The sequence below is a fragment of the Anomaloglossus baeobatrachus genome, chromosome 7 (genome assembly GCF_048569485.1).
Source record: "Anomaloglossus baeobatrachus isolate aAnoBae1 chromosome 7, aAnoBae1.hap1, whole genome shotgun sequence".
NCBI lineage: Eukaryota > Metazoa > Chordata > Amphibia > Anura > Aromobatidae > Anomaloglossus > Anomaloglossus baeobatrachus.
The window spans coordinates 221,143,330-221,161,346 of NC_134359.1; the positions used below are offsets into that span (position 1 = coordinate 221,143,330).

Below are 18,017 nucleotides of genomic sequence, written 5' to 3' on the forward strand. Positions count from 1 at the left end.
CCTTACCCGCTGATCCGGCCTCACCGTCATTGCACTGCTCCTTAACCACTGATCCAGTCCACGTGTCCACCGGTCATGGCTGCCGCTCCCGCTCTCCTGTGTCCTGCTCCTGGTCTTATGAGTCTGACTCTGAGTCTTAGCCACATGGTTCTGTATAGGACCAGGCCGCGCCCACTCTCCTGGTCTTACAGGCCCAGCACACCTGCAGCAGGAAATGACATGAGGCTGTGCTGGGTATATAAGACTGGCCTTTCCATGTGGGCGGCGCCTGATCAACGTGTCTTGAAGCTTTGTCTTGTGAGCTAGGTGCTCAGGTCCCCTTGTGCCGTGTCCTGTACTACTGCCTGTCTTTACTACCCGGCACCTGTACCAGTGTCCTGCACTGTCTCAAGGAACTCTGTGACCCCGGTGACTTTGTTCTACCCGTCCCCGGAAGGACGCTGGCCCCCTAGTACCGTGTGACTTTGTTCTACCTATTCCCGGAGGGACCCATCCCTGCTACGCCAGTGCTCCGGCTGCCGTGTACCCTGCCCTCCGGTGGGGTGCTCGGTCCAGTGGATCCACCTCCTGGGCCTACCAGTCCTCTCGGCCCTGACAGATTGATCAGGCCATGGATCCCGCTGGAGCACAAATGTCTGAGCTGGCTGAACTACGCCAGGAACTGGTGCAACAGCGTGACACCTTACACCGCATACTGAAGTTCCTGACGTCTGTGGACCACCGATTGTACACGTTACAGACCGCCGCCTCGTCTCAGTCCACGCAGCAAATTGTGTCTGGATCCGAACCCGTTGTCTCCGCCGCCTCGCAACTTCGACTCGCTGCTCCGCCTCGCTATGCGGGGGATCCCAAGACCTGCAGAGGCTTCTTGAACCAGTGCTCCCTGCATTTCAAGTTGCTTCCCCATTTGTTTGTTTCAGACCAAGCTAAGGTGGCCTTTCTAATGTCCCATCTGGAAGGCGAAGCATTGGCCTGGATGAATCCTTTGTGGGAGAATGAGGACCCAGTAACCACCGACCTCCTGGAATTCCTGCAGGCCTTCCGTGATACCTTTGATGAACCGGGTCGCACCACCGTGGTTACCTCTAGAGTTGAGCGCGGTTCGCGGTTCGAGGTTCTCCAGTTCTAGGCTCGAGTGATTTTGGGGCCTGTTCTAGATCGAACTAGAACTCGAGCTTTTTGCAAAAGCTCGATAGTTCTAGAAATGTACGAGGACGGTTCTAGCAGCAAAAAAACAGCTAATTCCTAGCTTGGTTTCCGCTGTAATAGTGTAAGTCACTCTGTGAATCACACTATTATGACATTTCAGTGTATAGTGTGCGTGAACAGCGCCTTCAGATCACTGCTGTTTCTATAATGGCGATCGCCATTTTTTTTTTTTTTTCCTTGTCTTCCTTCCCTAAGCGCGCGCGTGTAGTGGGGCGGGCCAGCATGTGAGCCAATCCCAGACACACACACAGCTAAGTGGACTTTTAGTCAGAGAAGCAACGGCATGTGTGATAGGATGTCCATGTCACATGTCCCTGCATTATAAAACCGGACATTTTCCTCCAGGACTCCATTATCTCTTCTGCGTCTTTGGTGTCAGACATCACTGTCGCAGCTCCGTCCTCCTGAGTCCTATCGCCGATACAGCTGTATGAGCTCCATACACAGCGTTAGACAGCTTAGGGAGAGCACTTTCTATCAGTCCTTTTAAGGGCTCAAACCGGTAGGGTCAGAGCCATAGGTGACAGGTCCTGACAACAGAGACAGCGTCTGTGTAGCCAAGGTCAGGGATTTCGTCGCTGCATTTCACCATTAGGAGGGAATAGAAAGGCAGGCTTCCATTCCTCTACCCAGAGCCCCACAATCCTGGCACTGTACCCTCCTGTCCTCTGCACACTCCAACTCTTTTTAACTAAGCCATTATGCTAGCTAACAGTCAGTGTACCTAGTGGCATCCTAAACGTGGCTATTGGACTTTTGTGTAGTCACAGTAGTGCAAAGATATTTGCAGCACGTCTGCCTGCATTGCAGACTCCAACTCTTTTTAACTAAGCCATTATACTAGCAAACAGTCAGTGTACCTAGTGGCATCCTAAACGTGGCTATTGTACTTTTGTCTATTCACACTATTGTAAAGATATTTGCAGCACGTCTGCCTGCATTGCACACTCCAACTTTTTTTAACTAAGCCATTATACTAGCAAACAGTCAGTGTACCTAGTGGCATCCTAAACGTGGCTATTGTACTTTTGTCTATTCACAATATTGTAAAGATATTTGCAGCACGTCTGCCTGCATTGCACACTCCAACTTTTTTTAACTAAGCCATTATACTAGCAAACAGTCAGTGTACCTAGTGGCATCCTAAACGTGGCTATTGTACTTTTGTCTATTCACACTATTGTAAAGATATTTGCAGCACGTCTGCCTGCATTGCACACTCCAACTTTTTTTAACTAAGCCATTATACTAGCAAACAGTCCGTGTACCTAGTGGCATCCTAAACGTGGCTATTGTACTTTTGTCTATTCACACTATTGTAAAGATATTTGCAGCACGTCTGCCTGCATTGCACACTCCAACTCTTTTTAACTAAGCCATTATACTAGCAAACAGTCAGTGTACCTAGTGGCATCCTAAACGTGGCTATTGTACTTTTGTCTATTCACACTATTGTAAAGATATTTGCAGCACGTCTGCCTGCATTGCACACTCCAACTCTTTTTAACTAAGCCATTATACTAGCAAACAGTCAGTGTACCTAGTGGCATCCTAAACGTGGCTATTGTACTTTTGTCTATCCACACTATTGTAAAGATATTTGCAGCACGTCTGCCTGCATTGCACACTCCAACTTTTTTTAACTAAGCCATTATACTAGCAAACAGTCAGTGTACCTAGTGGCATCCTAAACGTGGCTATTGTACTTTTGTCTATTCACACTATTGTAAAGATATTTGCAGCACGTCTGCCTGCATTGCACACTCCAACTTTTTTTAACTAAGCCATTATACTAGCAAACAGTCAGTGTACCTAGTGGCATCCTAAACGTGGCTATTGTACTTTTGTCTATTCAAAATATTGTAAAGATATTTGCAGCACGTCTGCCTGCATTGCACACTCCAACTTTTTTTAACTAAGCCATTATACTAGCAAACAGTCAGTGTACCTAGTGGCATCCTAAACGTGGCTATTGTACTTTTGTGTAGTCAAACTAGTGGAAAGATATTTGCAGCATGTCTGCCTGCATTGCACACTCCAACTCTTTTTAACTAAGCCATTATACTAGCAAACAGTCAGTGTACCTAGTGGCATCCTAAACGTGGCTATTGTACTTTTGTGTAGTCAAACTAGTGGAAAGATATTTGCAGCACGTCTGCCTGCATTGCACACTCCAACTCTTTTTAACTAAGCCATTATACTAGCAAACAGTCAGTGTACCTAGTGGCATACAAGAAGTGGCTGTTGTACTCCATTAGTGCCCCACTGGTGCCAAGCTATTTCTAGCACCTCTGCATGACACCCTCCTGCTCTGTTTTTAATAAGCTATAATGATAGCACAAAATACTGCCATTTAGTGGCATCATAGAACTGGCTGTTGTATTCCATTAGTGCCCCACTGGTGACAAGCTATTTATAGCACCTCTACATGACACCCTCATGCACATTTTGCTACGCTAATGTTATAGCAAACTCAGGGAATTCATTGCTGCATTTGATAATTCGGAGGGATAGAAAGTCAGGCTTCCTTTAGCTTTTCCTTCTGTTCATAGACAGCATCTCCAAGAGCAATTTCCCCTCCACGTCTAAGTGTGGAGAGGCAGCTAGTGCGCATGCGTGTGCCGATTTACCCCAGCTGCAGCCTAATTACAGTGTTTCGCCTAGTGAGTATGCTCAGCCTGACTGTGCCATTCCTGACGCTAAGTCTTCATTTCGGGATACAGCGCATGCTCCCACACTAAGTGTGAAAAGCCTCTTTGCACAGGTGCTTGCATTCCGTGCCGGGTCTAAGTCCTGTTTTGTGCCTATACACCATGCTAAAGCTGATAGTCTTTTTTCAGAGACTGTATTTCATGCTACTAAGCATGCTCAGGCACTTACTGCATCAGAGACTATGTCCGGTAATAAACTCTTTGGCCCTGCCCCTGATGTGGGGGTCCCATATAGACCACAGGGCATCAGGTGTCCTCCCAAATGGCTTGCAGAGGCCCACCCCTATGACTTGTCACCGCATTATTGATGGTCAGACGATGACTGGTGAGGTGTTTGGGTCATGGCAGCCATGAGGTCATCATTGAAGTTGCGTTTCCAAATAGGACGCTAGTTATGCCACTCATGACGTGTCACTCTACTTTTGTCTCCAGGAGGTGCATTGTGGTTCACCCTGGTTTGGGGCGGACCCAGGTTATAAAAGGGGCTGGAGCCAACAAGGAGGTGCGCAGTCTTCTATTATGCTCCGAAAGAGCACACCTTCATGTGTTGAACCCATTGCGGCTTTAGGCCAGAGGTAGGCAAGGATAGGGTGTCGATGCAGGCCACCACCACAGTTGGTAACGCAGAACGGTTAAGACCAGCTCCTGTCCTACCAGTCCTGCTTGTGCAGCCCAGTGGCATTAACAGGCCTGCTGCTGCTGATGCGCCTGCTGTCCACAGGTGTGCCCCTACGCACACGGTCAGCGTACTCAATGGCCCCTGTGTTGTTAACAGGGAGTTCCTGGGCTGGGTGGGCATGTGGACCCTGTGACGCTAACAGGGCTCCCAGTCTCCAGATCCGAATGGCGTCTAACTCGGTTCAGGCTACTATTAGTTTCATAGCCACACAGCTCTCTATCCTCCACCAAACCTTCCAGTTGCCAACCTCTCCTTTTCCATCTGGGAGCACGGTGGACACTGACTGCTGATGGGGATATGTACCTTTCTCTTTCTTTTCTTATTAATTTTCGTTATATAGCGGTAACAGAGTATATACCACTTTATCCAAATCTGCCAGTCCCACTGTAACAGATGGTGTTTCTTCAGCAAATGTTACTGTTGCTTAACCACCAAATCCACGGACCAAAACTTTTTCCCCTTTCCAACACACCTGTTCCCCTTTCCACCAGCATCTGTCCTTTTTCAACTCATTTTGGTATATGACCAAAAGTGCAACTCTGCAGGGACACCGTACTCAACGCCATCTCAGCACAGCAGCCAGCCCTCGGTCCCTCAGATGTGGACAAGTAAAAGACCATTTCCTCCTATCCATGACAAAGCGTTGAGATTCACTCTGTGCAGCACTGGTGTTTAGTGGAAAAGCAGATCTAAGATTGCGTACCACATTCTGCAGATACTCCTGTATACGTGCGTCCATTTCTATGGCAGGAATTATTTCGCAAAATTTTGTCTTGTACCGGGGATCTAACAGTGTGGCAACCCAGTATTCTGGATTACTTTGAATTCGTACAATCCGAGGGTCATGTTGTAGGTAGTGCAGCAAGAAGGCGCTCATGTGTCTTGTGCATCCAGGAGGACCAAGTCCTTGGTGAGTTGGTGGCAGAGAGGTGAGAATCGTGCCTCCTTCCTCTGCCCTCTCCCCACAACCTCGCACAACCGAAATGTGAGCAAGCTCTCACTCATCTGCTGAGTCTTCCATGCCCATCGCCAGTTCGTCCTCCATTTCTTCATGGGCTCCTGCACCTTCCTCAACACTTTTTGCTGATACTATGTGCCCTTGTTAATCCCTCTCCCTCACCATGACTGCCGCATAGGTGCCGCTGACCATCTGGACCTCGTAGATCTTGTTATCCCTTCCGCATATGACTCCTCCTGTACTTCCTCCCCTTCTTCTTGTCCCAACACCTGACTCCGAATAATAATTACAGTGTGCTCCATCCTGTAGATGACCAGAATTGTCACGCTGAGAATGACATTGCCAGTGCTAAACATCTTCGTCGACATTTGTAAACTGTGTAGCAGGGTGCATAGGTCCTTGATCTGACACCACTCCAGCAGCGTGATCTGCACCACCTCTGGATCAAGTTATCCCAGGCTATATGTCATAACGTATTGCAGCAGGGTTCGGCGGTGCTGCCACAAACGCTGCAACATGTGCAGATTCAAATTCCTGCGTGTGGGCACATCGCATTTCAGGGGTTTAACCACCAGACCTAAAGACTTCTGTAGCGACGAAAGTTTTTGAGCTGCTGTGTGCGCACGATGGACGTGAGCACATAGCGAGCGTGCCCGCTGCACAAGGCCATGTAGGCCGTGATGGTGTTTTAAAAATTGCTGGAGAATTAGGTTCAACACGTGAGCCATACAAGGCACGTGTGTCACATTGCCCTGACGATGGCCCGCAGCCAGGTTTGCATCATTGCCGCACACGGCTGTTAAGTCACCAACGGAGTCCGCTCCGTCAATTTGTACTCCGGTCGCCAGGTGACAACGTGTTCCTTTCATGAATAGTGCTGATAATGGGAGAGGAGTCGATGCCAGCGGCGCAGGTGGACGCAGGTTATGCTCACCCACTGGGCTGCATTACCTTGACAGATGCAGAATCTCTGGCTGAATGTAGCTGGTGGGTATCTCACAGATGAAATACCATCATTCAGCTACAACCAATGGGAAGACACCACACCCTTTTTTATGCCCATCCTGTCTGCAGACCACTGCCAGACATAGCTCTGCTTTTACCCCCAGTTCAGTTTTATGATTTTGTGTGCTTGTTACCTGACTACTTTTCCTGCTTGCTGTTTATGTACCTTGTTGGCCGATCCGCATTTCACCTCTGCTTGTTTTCTGATTAAGTCCTGGCCGTCCCATTCTGTTCCTGTTCCTCAATTAATGTTTTGACCCTGCCTGACTACTATTCTCTGGAACTGCAGCCTTCCACAGGTATTAATCACCTTGGGCCCTGTGCAATTCCTAATCCCTGTATAGGGGTTAAAGGGTTTCAGGGTTCTAGGGGTCCTGCTTGGTGAGTGGCTTCCCTCTAGCCTATCATTTACAGCCCATCTGAGTGTGTGGATCAAGCAAGGCGTTACACCGTGCTCTCTGCAGAAGGCCATGTGGGCCAGGATAGTGCTTTAAAAATTGCTGGACAACCAGGTTCAACACGTGAACCACACAAGGCACGTGTGTCACATTGTCACAGCGAAGGGCCGCACCCATGTTTGCATCATTGTCGCACCCGGCCTTCCCTGGCTGCTGGTTGAGTGGAGACAACCATTGATGAAACTCGGTCTCCAGAGCTAACCGTCCACAACTTCTCAGCGGTGTGACTCACATTTCCCATACATTTCAAAGTAAAACTTTGACCGCCTGATGGCATTGAGCTCTGCTGCCAGCATAGTAAGGAGGTGTGTGGTAGTCCTTGTGCGCAGTTACAAGGAAGGGTGGCCTGACCACACAGGGTTTGCGCCAAGGTGGAGGACCCACATGAGGTTGAAGAGGCAGAAGCAGTGTATTAACTTCTACATACAGAAGAAGGATTGAAACAACTCGTGGGGATGGCAAGACTTGTACAGCAGACCCTTCTCCATCTCTCCCCACAGTAACCCATTGCCCAGTCAGCGACATGTAACGCCCCTGTCCATGCTTACTGGGCCAATTATCTGTGGTGAAAAGCACCCTGTCACACAGAGTTTCTCAAGGAATCAGTGATGTTTTGTGCGACATGCTGGTGTAGCGCGTGCACGCCTTTGTTGGAGAAGGAGTGGCACCTGGGCATCGGCTCTTGGGGCACTGCGATGGGCATAAGGTCTCGAAAATCCTCGGTTAAAAAGGTTGGAAAGGCAGCATTTTGGTAGCCAACAGTTTCCAGATGCTGAAAGTCAACCTCTAAGCCATGTCATGCCCTTCTAAAAGCATGTAAAACACAGTAAGGGGACTCCAACCACAGTCTCCCTCGTTTCCACTAACTGGGCCACACACACCCCACTTGACTGGCATCGGTTGAGCCCCCTTTTGAAAAAGAAAAAGATGCTTTGCATGAAGCACTCTCAAAAATACGCGTGCCTTTCCCGTCCCCTGGCTGACCCAGGGGAAGAAAAGTCCTCTGAGAGCCATGATTTGTTCATTTTGGTTCTTTTAGAAACACAGCGAGGGGACTCCAACCACAGTCTCACTCGTTGCCCCTAATTGGGCCACACACACCCCACTTGACTGACATCAGTTGATGCCCCTTTTCAAAATGAAAAAGATGCTTTGCATGAAGCACTCTCAAAAATACGCGTGCCTTTCCCGTCCCCTGGCTGACCCAGGGGAAGAAAAGTCCTCTGAGAGCCATGACTTGTTCATCTTGGTTCTTTTAGAAACACAGCGAGGGGACTCCAACCACAGTCTCCCTCGTTGCCACTAATTGGGCCACACACACCCCACTTGACTGGCATCGGTTGACCCCCCTTTTGAAAAAGAAAAAGATGCTTTGCATGAAGCACTCTCAAAAATACGCATGCCTTTCCCGTCCCCTGGCTGACCCAGGGGAAGAAAAGTCCTCTGAGAGCCATGACTTGTTCATCTTGGTTCTTTTAGAAACACAGCGAGGGGACTCCAACCACAGTCTCCCTCGTTGCCACTAACTGGGCCACACACACCCCACTTGACTGGCATCGGTTGAGCCCCCTTTTGAAAAAGAAAAAGATGCTTTGCATGAAGCACTCTCAAAAATACGCGTGCCTTTCCCGTCCCCTGGCTGACCCAGGGGAAGAAAAGTCCTCTGAGAGCCATGATTTGTTCATTTTGGTTCTTTTAGAAACACAGCGAGGGGACTCCAACCACAGTCTCCCTCGTTGCCACTAACTGGGCCACACACACCCCACTTGACTGGCATCGGTTGAGCCCCCTTTTGAAAAAGAAAAAGATGCTTTGCATGAAGCACTCTCAAAAATACGCGTGCCTTTCCCGTCCCCTGGCTGACCCAGGGAAAGAAAAGTCCTCTGAGAGCCATGATTTGTTCATTTTGGTTCTTTTAGAAACACAGCGAGGGGACTCCAACCACAGTCTCACTCGTTGCCACTAATTGGGCCACACACACCCCACTTGACTGACATCAGTTGATGCCCCTTTTCAAAATGAAAAAGATGCTTTGCATGAAGCACTCTCAAAAATACGCGTGACTTTCCCGTCCCCTGGCTGACCCAGGGGAAGAAAAGTCCTCTGAGAGCCATGACTTTTTCATCTTGGTTCTTTTAGAAACACAGCGAGGGGACTCCAACCACAGTCTCCCTCGTTGCCACTAACTGGGCCACACACACCCCACTTGACTGGCATCGGTTGAGCCCCCTTTTGAAAAAGAAAAAGATGCTTTGCATGAAGCACTCTCAAAAATACGCGTGCCTTTCCCGTCCCCTGGCTGACCCAGGGGAAGAAAAGTCCTCTGAGAGCCATGATTTGTTCATTTTGGTTCTTTTAGAAACACAGCGAGGGGACTCCAACCACAGTCTCCCTCGTTGCCACTAATTGGGCCACACACACCCCACTTGACTGGCATCGGTTGAGCCCCCTTTTGAAAAAGAAAAAGATGCTTTGCATGAAGCACTCTCAAAAATACGCGTGCCTTTCCCGTCCCCTGGCTGACCCAGGGGAAGAAAAGTCCTCTGAGAGCCATGATTTGTTCATTTTGGTTCTTTTAGAAACACAGCGAGGGGACTCCAACCACAGTCTCCCTCGTTGCCACTAACTGGGCCACACACACCCCACTTGACTGGCATCGGTTGAGCCCCCTTTTGAAAAAGAAAAAGATGCTTTGCATGAAGCACTCTCAAAAATACGCGTGCCTTTCCCGTCCCCTGGCTGACCCAGGGGAAGAAAAGTCCTCTGAGAGCCATGTCCACATTGTCAGTGGACAGACACATGTGCTTATCTGCCAGCAGACCCCCAGCAGCACTGAAGACAGGTTCCGAGAGAACGCTGGCTGCAGGACACGACAAGATCCCCAAGGCGTACGTGGCGAGCTCAGGCAATTTATCCAGATTAGAAGTCTAAAATGAGCAGGGCTCAAGTTGCACAATAATGGAATCGATGTTTCCTTGCATATACTCATATATCTATGTGTCCTCCTCTTTTTCCTTGTCCAGCTCTTTTGTTTTCGCATGAGTATATGTCCTTGTCACTTTCCCATGTGTTGTGAGTTGTTTGTCACCTTTTGGACACCTTTGAGGGTGTTTTCTAGGTGTTTTTCTGTGTTTGTGATTGCCTGCCATTGTTTCCTATGCAGTTCGAGTTCGGTTCGTCGAACGTTCGACGAGCCGAACTCGAACGGGACCTCCGTTCGGCGAACCGACCTCGAGCCGAACCGGGACCGGTTCGCTCATCTCTAATTACCTCCTTGCTCCTCCGGCTACGCCAAGGAACCCTGACGGTGGGCCAGTACGCCATCCAGTTCCGCACGCTTGCCTCCGAGCTAGGCTGGAACAACGAGGCATTGACGGCAGCCTTTTGGGAGGGCCTGTCGGGCCGCATTAAGGACGAATTAGCCGGTCGTGATGTTCCCCGTACGTTGGACGCTTTGATATCCCTAGTCACCCGGATTGATCTCCGTTTTCAGGAACGGACCAAGGAAGTATCCCGGGAGAAGCGACCAGTCCGCCATGCCTTTGTCCTGCAGAGGTCTACCGTTCCCCCGCCATTGCCTTCCTGTGATTCAACTCCCGAACCAATGCAAATTGACCGACTGAGCCAAGCTGAGCAACGCCGTGCAGAGCGACTCGCCCAGGGCCTGTGTTTCTATTGTGGAAGCGGTTCACATCTGCTCCGCTCATGCCCTGAGAGACCAGGTAGACCCCGGGTCCAAGGGATGGTGGGAACCGCCATCCTTAGCACCGGAATCCCCTCCGTTCCACTTACGCAGACTGTCCAGGTGACGACGGAGAAGATCAGGTTCACAGCAGAGGCCCACATTGATTCTGGGGCAGCGGGTAATTTCATAAACCAGTCTGCAGTGAACCGATACCAGGTACCTGTGATCCCGCTTGCCAAGCCCCTCTGGTTCGCCTCCGTGGTTGGAAAACCGTTATACGAACCCGTCGTATATACAACCGAACCCGTGAGACTCCGTGTTGGTGCTCTGCACACTGAGACTATCGCTTGCTTTATATGTCATCCCGAGAATGGCTCCCGCGCTCCTGCTGGGTCTGCCCTGGCTACAACTCCATGACCCTGACATCAGTTGGCGCTCTGGCGCAATCACTCGCTGGAGTCCCTCGTGCCATGATAACTGTCTACAGCCCGTTCCTCAGCCCCTGGCACCTGACCCTATCATGTCACAAGAAGAAGAGGAAATTACGCAGTCCAGCATTGTACCACAGCTCCTGGCACTTGTGCCTGTGGTACCACTGGAACCAGAAGAAGAGACGACGCAGTCCAGCGTCGTTCCACCGTCCCTGGCAATTGAGACTTTGATACCACCGACTTCTGATGATGTGACAATATCCTGTGCCCGGTCCGAGGCACCCGAGCCGGTCGTTCTTGATACCTTCTCTTCTACCGCCTGTACTACCGATCCGGTCATCCACGATTCCTGTCCTGCTTCTGCCCGTCCGCCTCTTCTTTCTGTTGCCACTGCTAAGGGTTCTTCGGCTAAGCGTGGTGCGGTCAAGAAGGTGGCACGGGGTCAGCAGTCCTTCCTTACCTTTGCGTTGGGTTATGGTCCGGAAGCTCGGTCCGGTGTGCCCCAGGGGTACTTTGCACGGAGGGGGGGGCATAAAGGGGGGGGTACTGTCATGCTCCTGATGCCTCAGCACCGCTCCTTACCTGCTGATCCGGCCTCACCGTCATTGCACTGCTCCTTAACCACTGATCCAGTCCACGTGTCCACCGGTCATGGCTGCCGCTCCCGCTCGTGCTCTCCTGTGTCCTGCTCCTGGTCTTATGAGTCTGACTCTGAGTCTTAGCCACATGGTTCTGTATAGGACCAGGCCGCGCCCACTCTCCTGGTCTTATAGGCCCAGCACACCTGCAGCAGGAAATGACATGAGGCTGTGCTGGGTATATAAGACTGGCCTTTCCATGTGGGCGGCGCCTGATCAACCTGTCTTGAAGCTTTGTCTTGTGAGCTAGGTGCTCAGGTCCCCTTGTGCCGTGTCCTGTACTACTGCCTGTCTTTACTACCCGGCACCTGTACCAGTGTCCTGCACTGTCTCAAGGAACTCTGTGACCCCGGTGACTTTGTTCTACCCATCCCCGGAAGGACGCTGGCCCCCTAGTACCGTGTGACTTTGCTCTACCTGTTCCCGGAGGGACCCATCCCTGCTACGCCAGTGCTCCGGCTGCCGTGTACCCTGCCCTCCGGTGGGGTGCTCGGTCCAGTGGATCCACCTCCTGGGCCTACCAGTCCTCTCGGCCCTGACAGTGTGTAAGTGTGAATCTGCAAAGGAAATGTGGGAGCAGCTGCAGAAAGTACATGAGAGGATAAATCTAAAGCCTGCTTTACACGGTACAACCGATTGTGCGATTTCACAATCGATCGTACCCGCCCCCGTCCTTTTTGCGTCATGGGCAAATCGCTGCCCGTGTCGCACAAAGTTAGTAACCCCCGTCACACATACTTACCTCTCGTGCGACCTCGCTGTGGGCGGCGAACGTCCACTTCCTGGAGTGGGAGGGACGTTCGGCGTCACAGCGACATCACACGGCCACCGGCCAATAGAAGCGGAGGGGCGGAGATGAGCGAGACGTAAACATCCCGCCCACCTCCTTCCTTCCACATAGAGACGGCGGCGGCCGCGGGAGGCAGGTGAGCTGCTCATCGTTCCCGTGGTGTCACACGGAGCGACGTGTGCTACCACGGAAACGATGGTCAACTGAAGTAAACGATATTATGGAACCTAACGAGCAGTACCCGACTCACGATTTGTGAGCGATACTGCGTCGCTAGGAGGTGTCACACAGGCCGGCATCGCCAGCGATGCCGAATGTGCATCACAAAAACCGTGACCCCGACGATCTATCGCACGATAGATTGCCTGGTGTAAAGCACCCTTAAGTAATAAACTCTATCTAATGAGAAAGCTGTATCAGTTTAAGCTGCACAATGACCAGGACATGCAGGACTACATTAGAAACACTCTAGAGACCATAGAGCGCCTGCGGGACATTGGGGAAGATATGAAGGACTTCCATGTAGCAGCACTACTACTTAGTGGTCTCCCAGAAAGCTATGACACGCTTGTAACTGCACTAGATGCACGCCCAGATGATGAGCTTACATTGGAGTACGTCAGAGGAAAGCTTGTAGATGAATATAAGAGAAAGGCAGAAAGTGTGAGCAGCAAGATATGCAGCAAGGAAACTGCTTTACAAACACAGGGTGTGCCCACCAGCAGAAACCACCCTAAAGAAACACGTGAATGTTTTGTATGCAAGAAGCCAGGTCATTTAAAAGCTGAATGCAGAGTCTGGAAAGCTAAAATGAATCAGCTGAAGAAGCAAAACAGTCAACAAAGAGTTAAGAGCGCTGTATCTGAAAATAATGATCCTGTAAATACTGAGGCTGCATTCACATCAGTCAACGCATTTAAATCAAAGCATGCGTGGTGTATAGATTCTGGTGCAACCATTCACATGACCAATGACAGAGACTTCTTTACTAAGCTTATCCAAAGCAAGTCAGAGAAAGTGAAAATGGCGAATGGTCAGTGTATGAACTCAGAAGACATAGGAGATGGTTATATTAATTGTAACATCTCTGCAACACAAAGCAGAAGGATCCATGTAAAGGAGGTGCTATATGTGCCTAGTCTTGAAAGTAATCTATTATCTGTGAAAAAGCTCACAAAACAAGGGAATGAAGTTACATTTAAGGACGATAGCTGCATCATCTCAAAGGAGGGTCACACACTAGCAAAAGGAAAAATCAGAGATGAACTGTATCAGTTGAAATGTAAAGACTGTGTATACTCAGCTAAGCAAGATCTACACAAGAACTGTATTCATGTATGGCACAGGCGGCTTGCACATAGAGACCCAGAAGCAATAAGAAAGTTATTTCAAGAACAATTAGCTGATGATATTACAATTGATCCATGTAACCAGACAATGAGGTGTACCAGCTGTATCAACGGGAAAATGTCCAGAAAGGCCTTTCCTAAGAAAAGTACTACAAGAACAGAACAACCACTAGATTTAATACACACGGATATCTGTGGTCCAATGCGTACTCAGACCCTTGGGAAGAAGAGATATGTTCTTACATTTATTGATGACAATTCAAGATACACAGTTGTCCATCTACTTCACAGCAAAAATGAAGTTCCAGAGAAACTTGAAATATATCTAGCTGAAGTATATAACAAGTTTGGGACAATGCCAAAAATTCTATGTGCAGATAATGGGACTGAATACACAAGTAATGAGACACAAAGCATTTTAAAGAAAAATGGAATCATATTTCAGACTACTGTACCATACAACCCTGAGCAAAATGGTGTAGCAGAAAGAAGGAACCGAACACTCTGTGAAAGCTGAAGGAGTATGTTATTTGATGCAAATCTGCCTACAGTATATTGGAGCGAAGCTATTATGACGGCTTGCTATCTTCAGAACAGACTACCAGGTAAAGCGACAGAGAAAACTCCATTTGAGCAATGGAATAGTACAAAGCCAAAACTACAACACATAAGGATTTTTGGAAGTAGAGCATTTGCACACATTCCCAAAGAAAAACGAACTAAGTGGGAATCTCACGCTAAGGAAGGCATCCTGGTAGGCTACAGTGAAACCCAGAAAGGTTATAGAATTCTACACCCAGAAACAAACAAGGTCACAATAAGCAAAGATGCAGTGATTGATGAAAACCTCGTGTCACCCAAGTTTTATGACATTATGCCAGTAGTCCAGATGAAGCAACAACAACAATCTCAGTCACAATTACAAGAAAACGAAAGGGAGAATGTAGAAGTCTGGCTAGATTCTTCAACCACTGAAGGAACAACAAAAAGCCTAAGTGAACTTGAAATCAGACGATCGTCAAGATCAAACAAAGGAATACCAGCTAAACGTCTATCCTACATTGTCAAGACACTTCCTGAGCAGAGCCACAGTCATGGGATGAAATGCAAAAACTACCTGTCCATGAAAGAACAAAGTGGATCAATGCCGCTAATGAAGAAATGAACTCGCTTCATCAACTTCAAACTTGGAAAGTCACTGAGTTACCACAGGGTAAAAATGCAATCAAGTGCAAGTGGGTATTTTAAACCAAATATGACTCTGAAGGTAAAGTCCACAGATTCAAAGCGAGGTTGGTCGCAAAAGGATATTCTCAAAAGTATGGCGAAGAGTATGATGCTACTTTTTCCCCAGTCACCAAGCAGACAACATTTAGAGCCTTGATGGCCGTAGCTGCTGTACAAAAGATGTTTGTCAGACATTTGGATATCAAAACTGCATTTTTAAATGGTGACATTGAGGAGGACTTATACATGACTCAACCTGAAGGTTATATAAAGGAAGGTGAACAGAATCTTGTTTGCAAACTACAAAAATCTCTTTATGGTCTTAAGCAATCAGCAAGAGCATGGAACACCAAAATGAACAAAGTCTTGTTAGAAGAAGGATTTAAAAGAGGTCAAGCGGATCCATGCTTATATACGAGATATACAGATGGAAAGTGGATGTATATTCTCTTATACGTGGACGATATAATTGTAGTTCATCAAGAAGAAGCAGAAATTGGGAAAATTACTGAAATTTTGAACCCGCATTTTGAAACAAAAGACTTTGGAAATGTGACATATTATCTAGGAATCTATATCCAGAGAGAGGAAGATGGAAATTTTCTTCTAAATCAAAGTGCAAAAATTAATTCAATTTTAAATCAGTTTGGAATGAAAGAAACCAAAGGTGTATCAACGCCAATGGAATCATCCTACCTGAAACTGGAAGAAGATGACCTGTAGCCTAACAATGAGAAATATCGACAGGCAGTGGGGGCACTTCTATACATATCGACTATGACTCTACCAGATATTACAAGAGCAGTTGGAATATTGTGCAGATATGTGGAGAAACCACGCCAAAAGGACTGGAATGCCGTTAAAAGAGTTCTCCGATATTTAAAAGAGACACAAAGTGTAAATTTAAACTTATCTGCAGCAGGAAATCTAAAACTCACCGGCTATGCTGACGCAGATTGGGCTGGTGATTCGCATGATCGTAAATCCACAAGCAGATCCGTATTTAAACTTGGAGAAAGTTCAATCTCCTGGTCTAGTAGAAAACAAGTATCTGTTGCTTTGTCATCTACAGAAGCTGAGTATGTGTCCGCAGCCTATGCAAGTCAGGAGATCATTTGGCTATGACAACTGATGGATGATCTTGGTAAACCGTTAACTCAGCCAACGATGATATATGAGGGCAACCAAGGATGCATTAAACTTGCATGCAGTGAAAAGATCAGTGCTAGAACTAAGCACATCGACGTCAGATATCATCATCTACGTGATTTGATAGATCGAGGCATAATTCAGTTTGTTTATTGTGCAACTGATAAAATGATAGCTGGCATTTTGACCAAGCCATTGCCACGACCTAGGTTCCAAGGATTGAGAACCACTATGGGACTAACAGAATAAGTAGTTGTTGAGTGGGGGTGTTAGCCTAATGCATATTGATCTGTATGTATTGCAACAACTATTGTTTGTTTAATATGATGTGATTTTATGTCTGCGTGCATATTGTTCAGATGTTAACAAAGTTAAAAAAAAAGGTCCTCATTCACAGGCAGGATGTTCCTCCTCCTCCCAGTGTGTGTATTCTAGTGTGGAGCTGGAAGCTGAAGGTCACAGCAGATCTCTCTCGCCCTCTCCCAGAAACCAGACTGATCCTATTCTCATGTTGTAATCTGGATGTTCTTAATAGAGATGAGTGAACCGGTCCCGGTTTGGCACGAGGTCGGTTCGCCGAACGGAGGTCCCGTTCGAGTTCGGTTCGTCGAACGTTCGACGAACCGAACTCGAACCGCATAGGAAACAATGGCAGGCAATCAAAAACACATAAAAACACCTAGAAAACACCCTCAAAGGTGTCCAAAAGGTGACAAACAACTCACAACACAACACAAACACATGGGAAAGTGACAAGGACATATACTCATGCGAAAACAAAAGAGCTGGACAAGGAAAAAGAGGAGGACACACAGATATATGAGTATATGCAAGGAAACATCGATGCCATTACTGTGCAACTTGAGCCCTGCTCATTTTAGGCTTCCAATCTGGATAAATTGCCTGAGATTGCCACGTACGCCTTGGGAATCTTGTCGTGTCCTGCAGCCAGCGTTCTCTCGGAACCTGTCTTCAGTGCTGCTGGGGGTCTGCTGGCAGATAAGCACACGCGTCTGTCCACTGACAATGTGGACATGGCTCTCAGAGGACTTTTCTTCCCCTGGGTCAGCCAGGGGACGGGAAAGGCACGCGTATTTTTGAGAGTGCTTCATGCAAAGCATCTTTTTCTTTTTCAAAAGGGGGGTCAACTGATGCCAGTCAAGTGGGGTGTGTGTGGCCCAATTAGTGGCAACGAGGGAGACTGTGGTTGGAGTACCCTCGCTGTGTTTCTAAAAGAACCAAAATGAACAAATCATGGCTCTCAGAGGACTTTTCTTCCCCTGGGTCAGACAGGGGACGGGAAAGGCACGCGTATTTTTAAGAGTGCTTCATGCAATGCATCTTTTTCATCTTGAAAATTGGGTCAACTGATGCCAGTCAAGTGGGGTGTGTGTGGCCCAATTAGTGGCAACGAGGGAGACTGTGGTTGGAGTCCCCTAGCTGTGTTTCTAAAAGAACCAAGATGAACAAGTCATGGCTCTGAGAGGACTTTTCTTCCCCTGGGTCAGCCAGGGGACGGGAAAGGCACGCGTATTTTTGAGAGTGCTTCATGCAAAGCATCTTTTTCATTTTGAAAAGGGGCATCAACTGATGTCAGTCAAGTGGGGTGTGTGTGGCCCAATTAGTGGCAACGAGGGAGACTGTGGTTGGAGTCCCCTCGCTGTGTTTCTAAAAGAACCAAAATTAACAAATCATGGCTCTCAGAGGACTTTTCTTCCCCTGGGTCAG

At 48.2% G+C, this 18,017-nt stretch overlaps 1 protein-coding gene across 1 annotated transcript; it reads left to right on the forward strand.

The window, feature by feature from the left end:
* The first annotated feature begins 15,917 nt into the window (after positions 1-15,917).
* Positions 15,918-16,265, forward strand: LOC142246665 (uncharacterized). The gene has a single exon (XM_075319730.1). The coding sequence runs from the start codon at positions 15,918-15,920 to the stop codon at positions 16,263-16,265; it is 348 nt and encodes a 115-aa protein (XP_075175845.1).
* Positions 16,266-18,017: the final 1,752 nt, after the last annotated feature.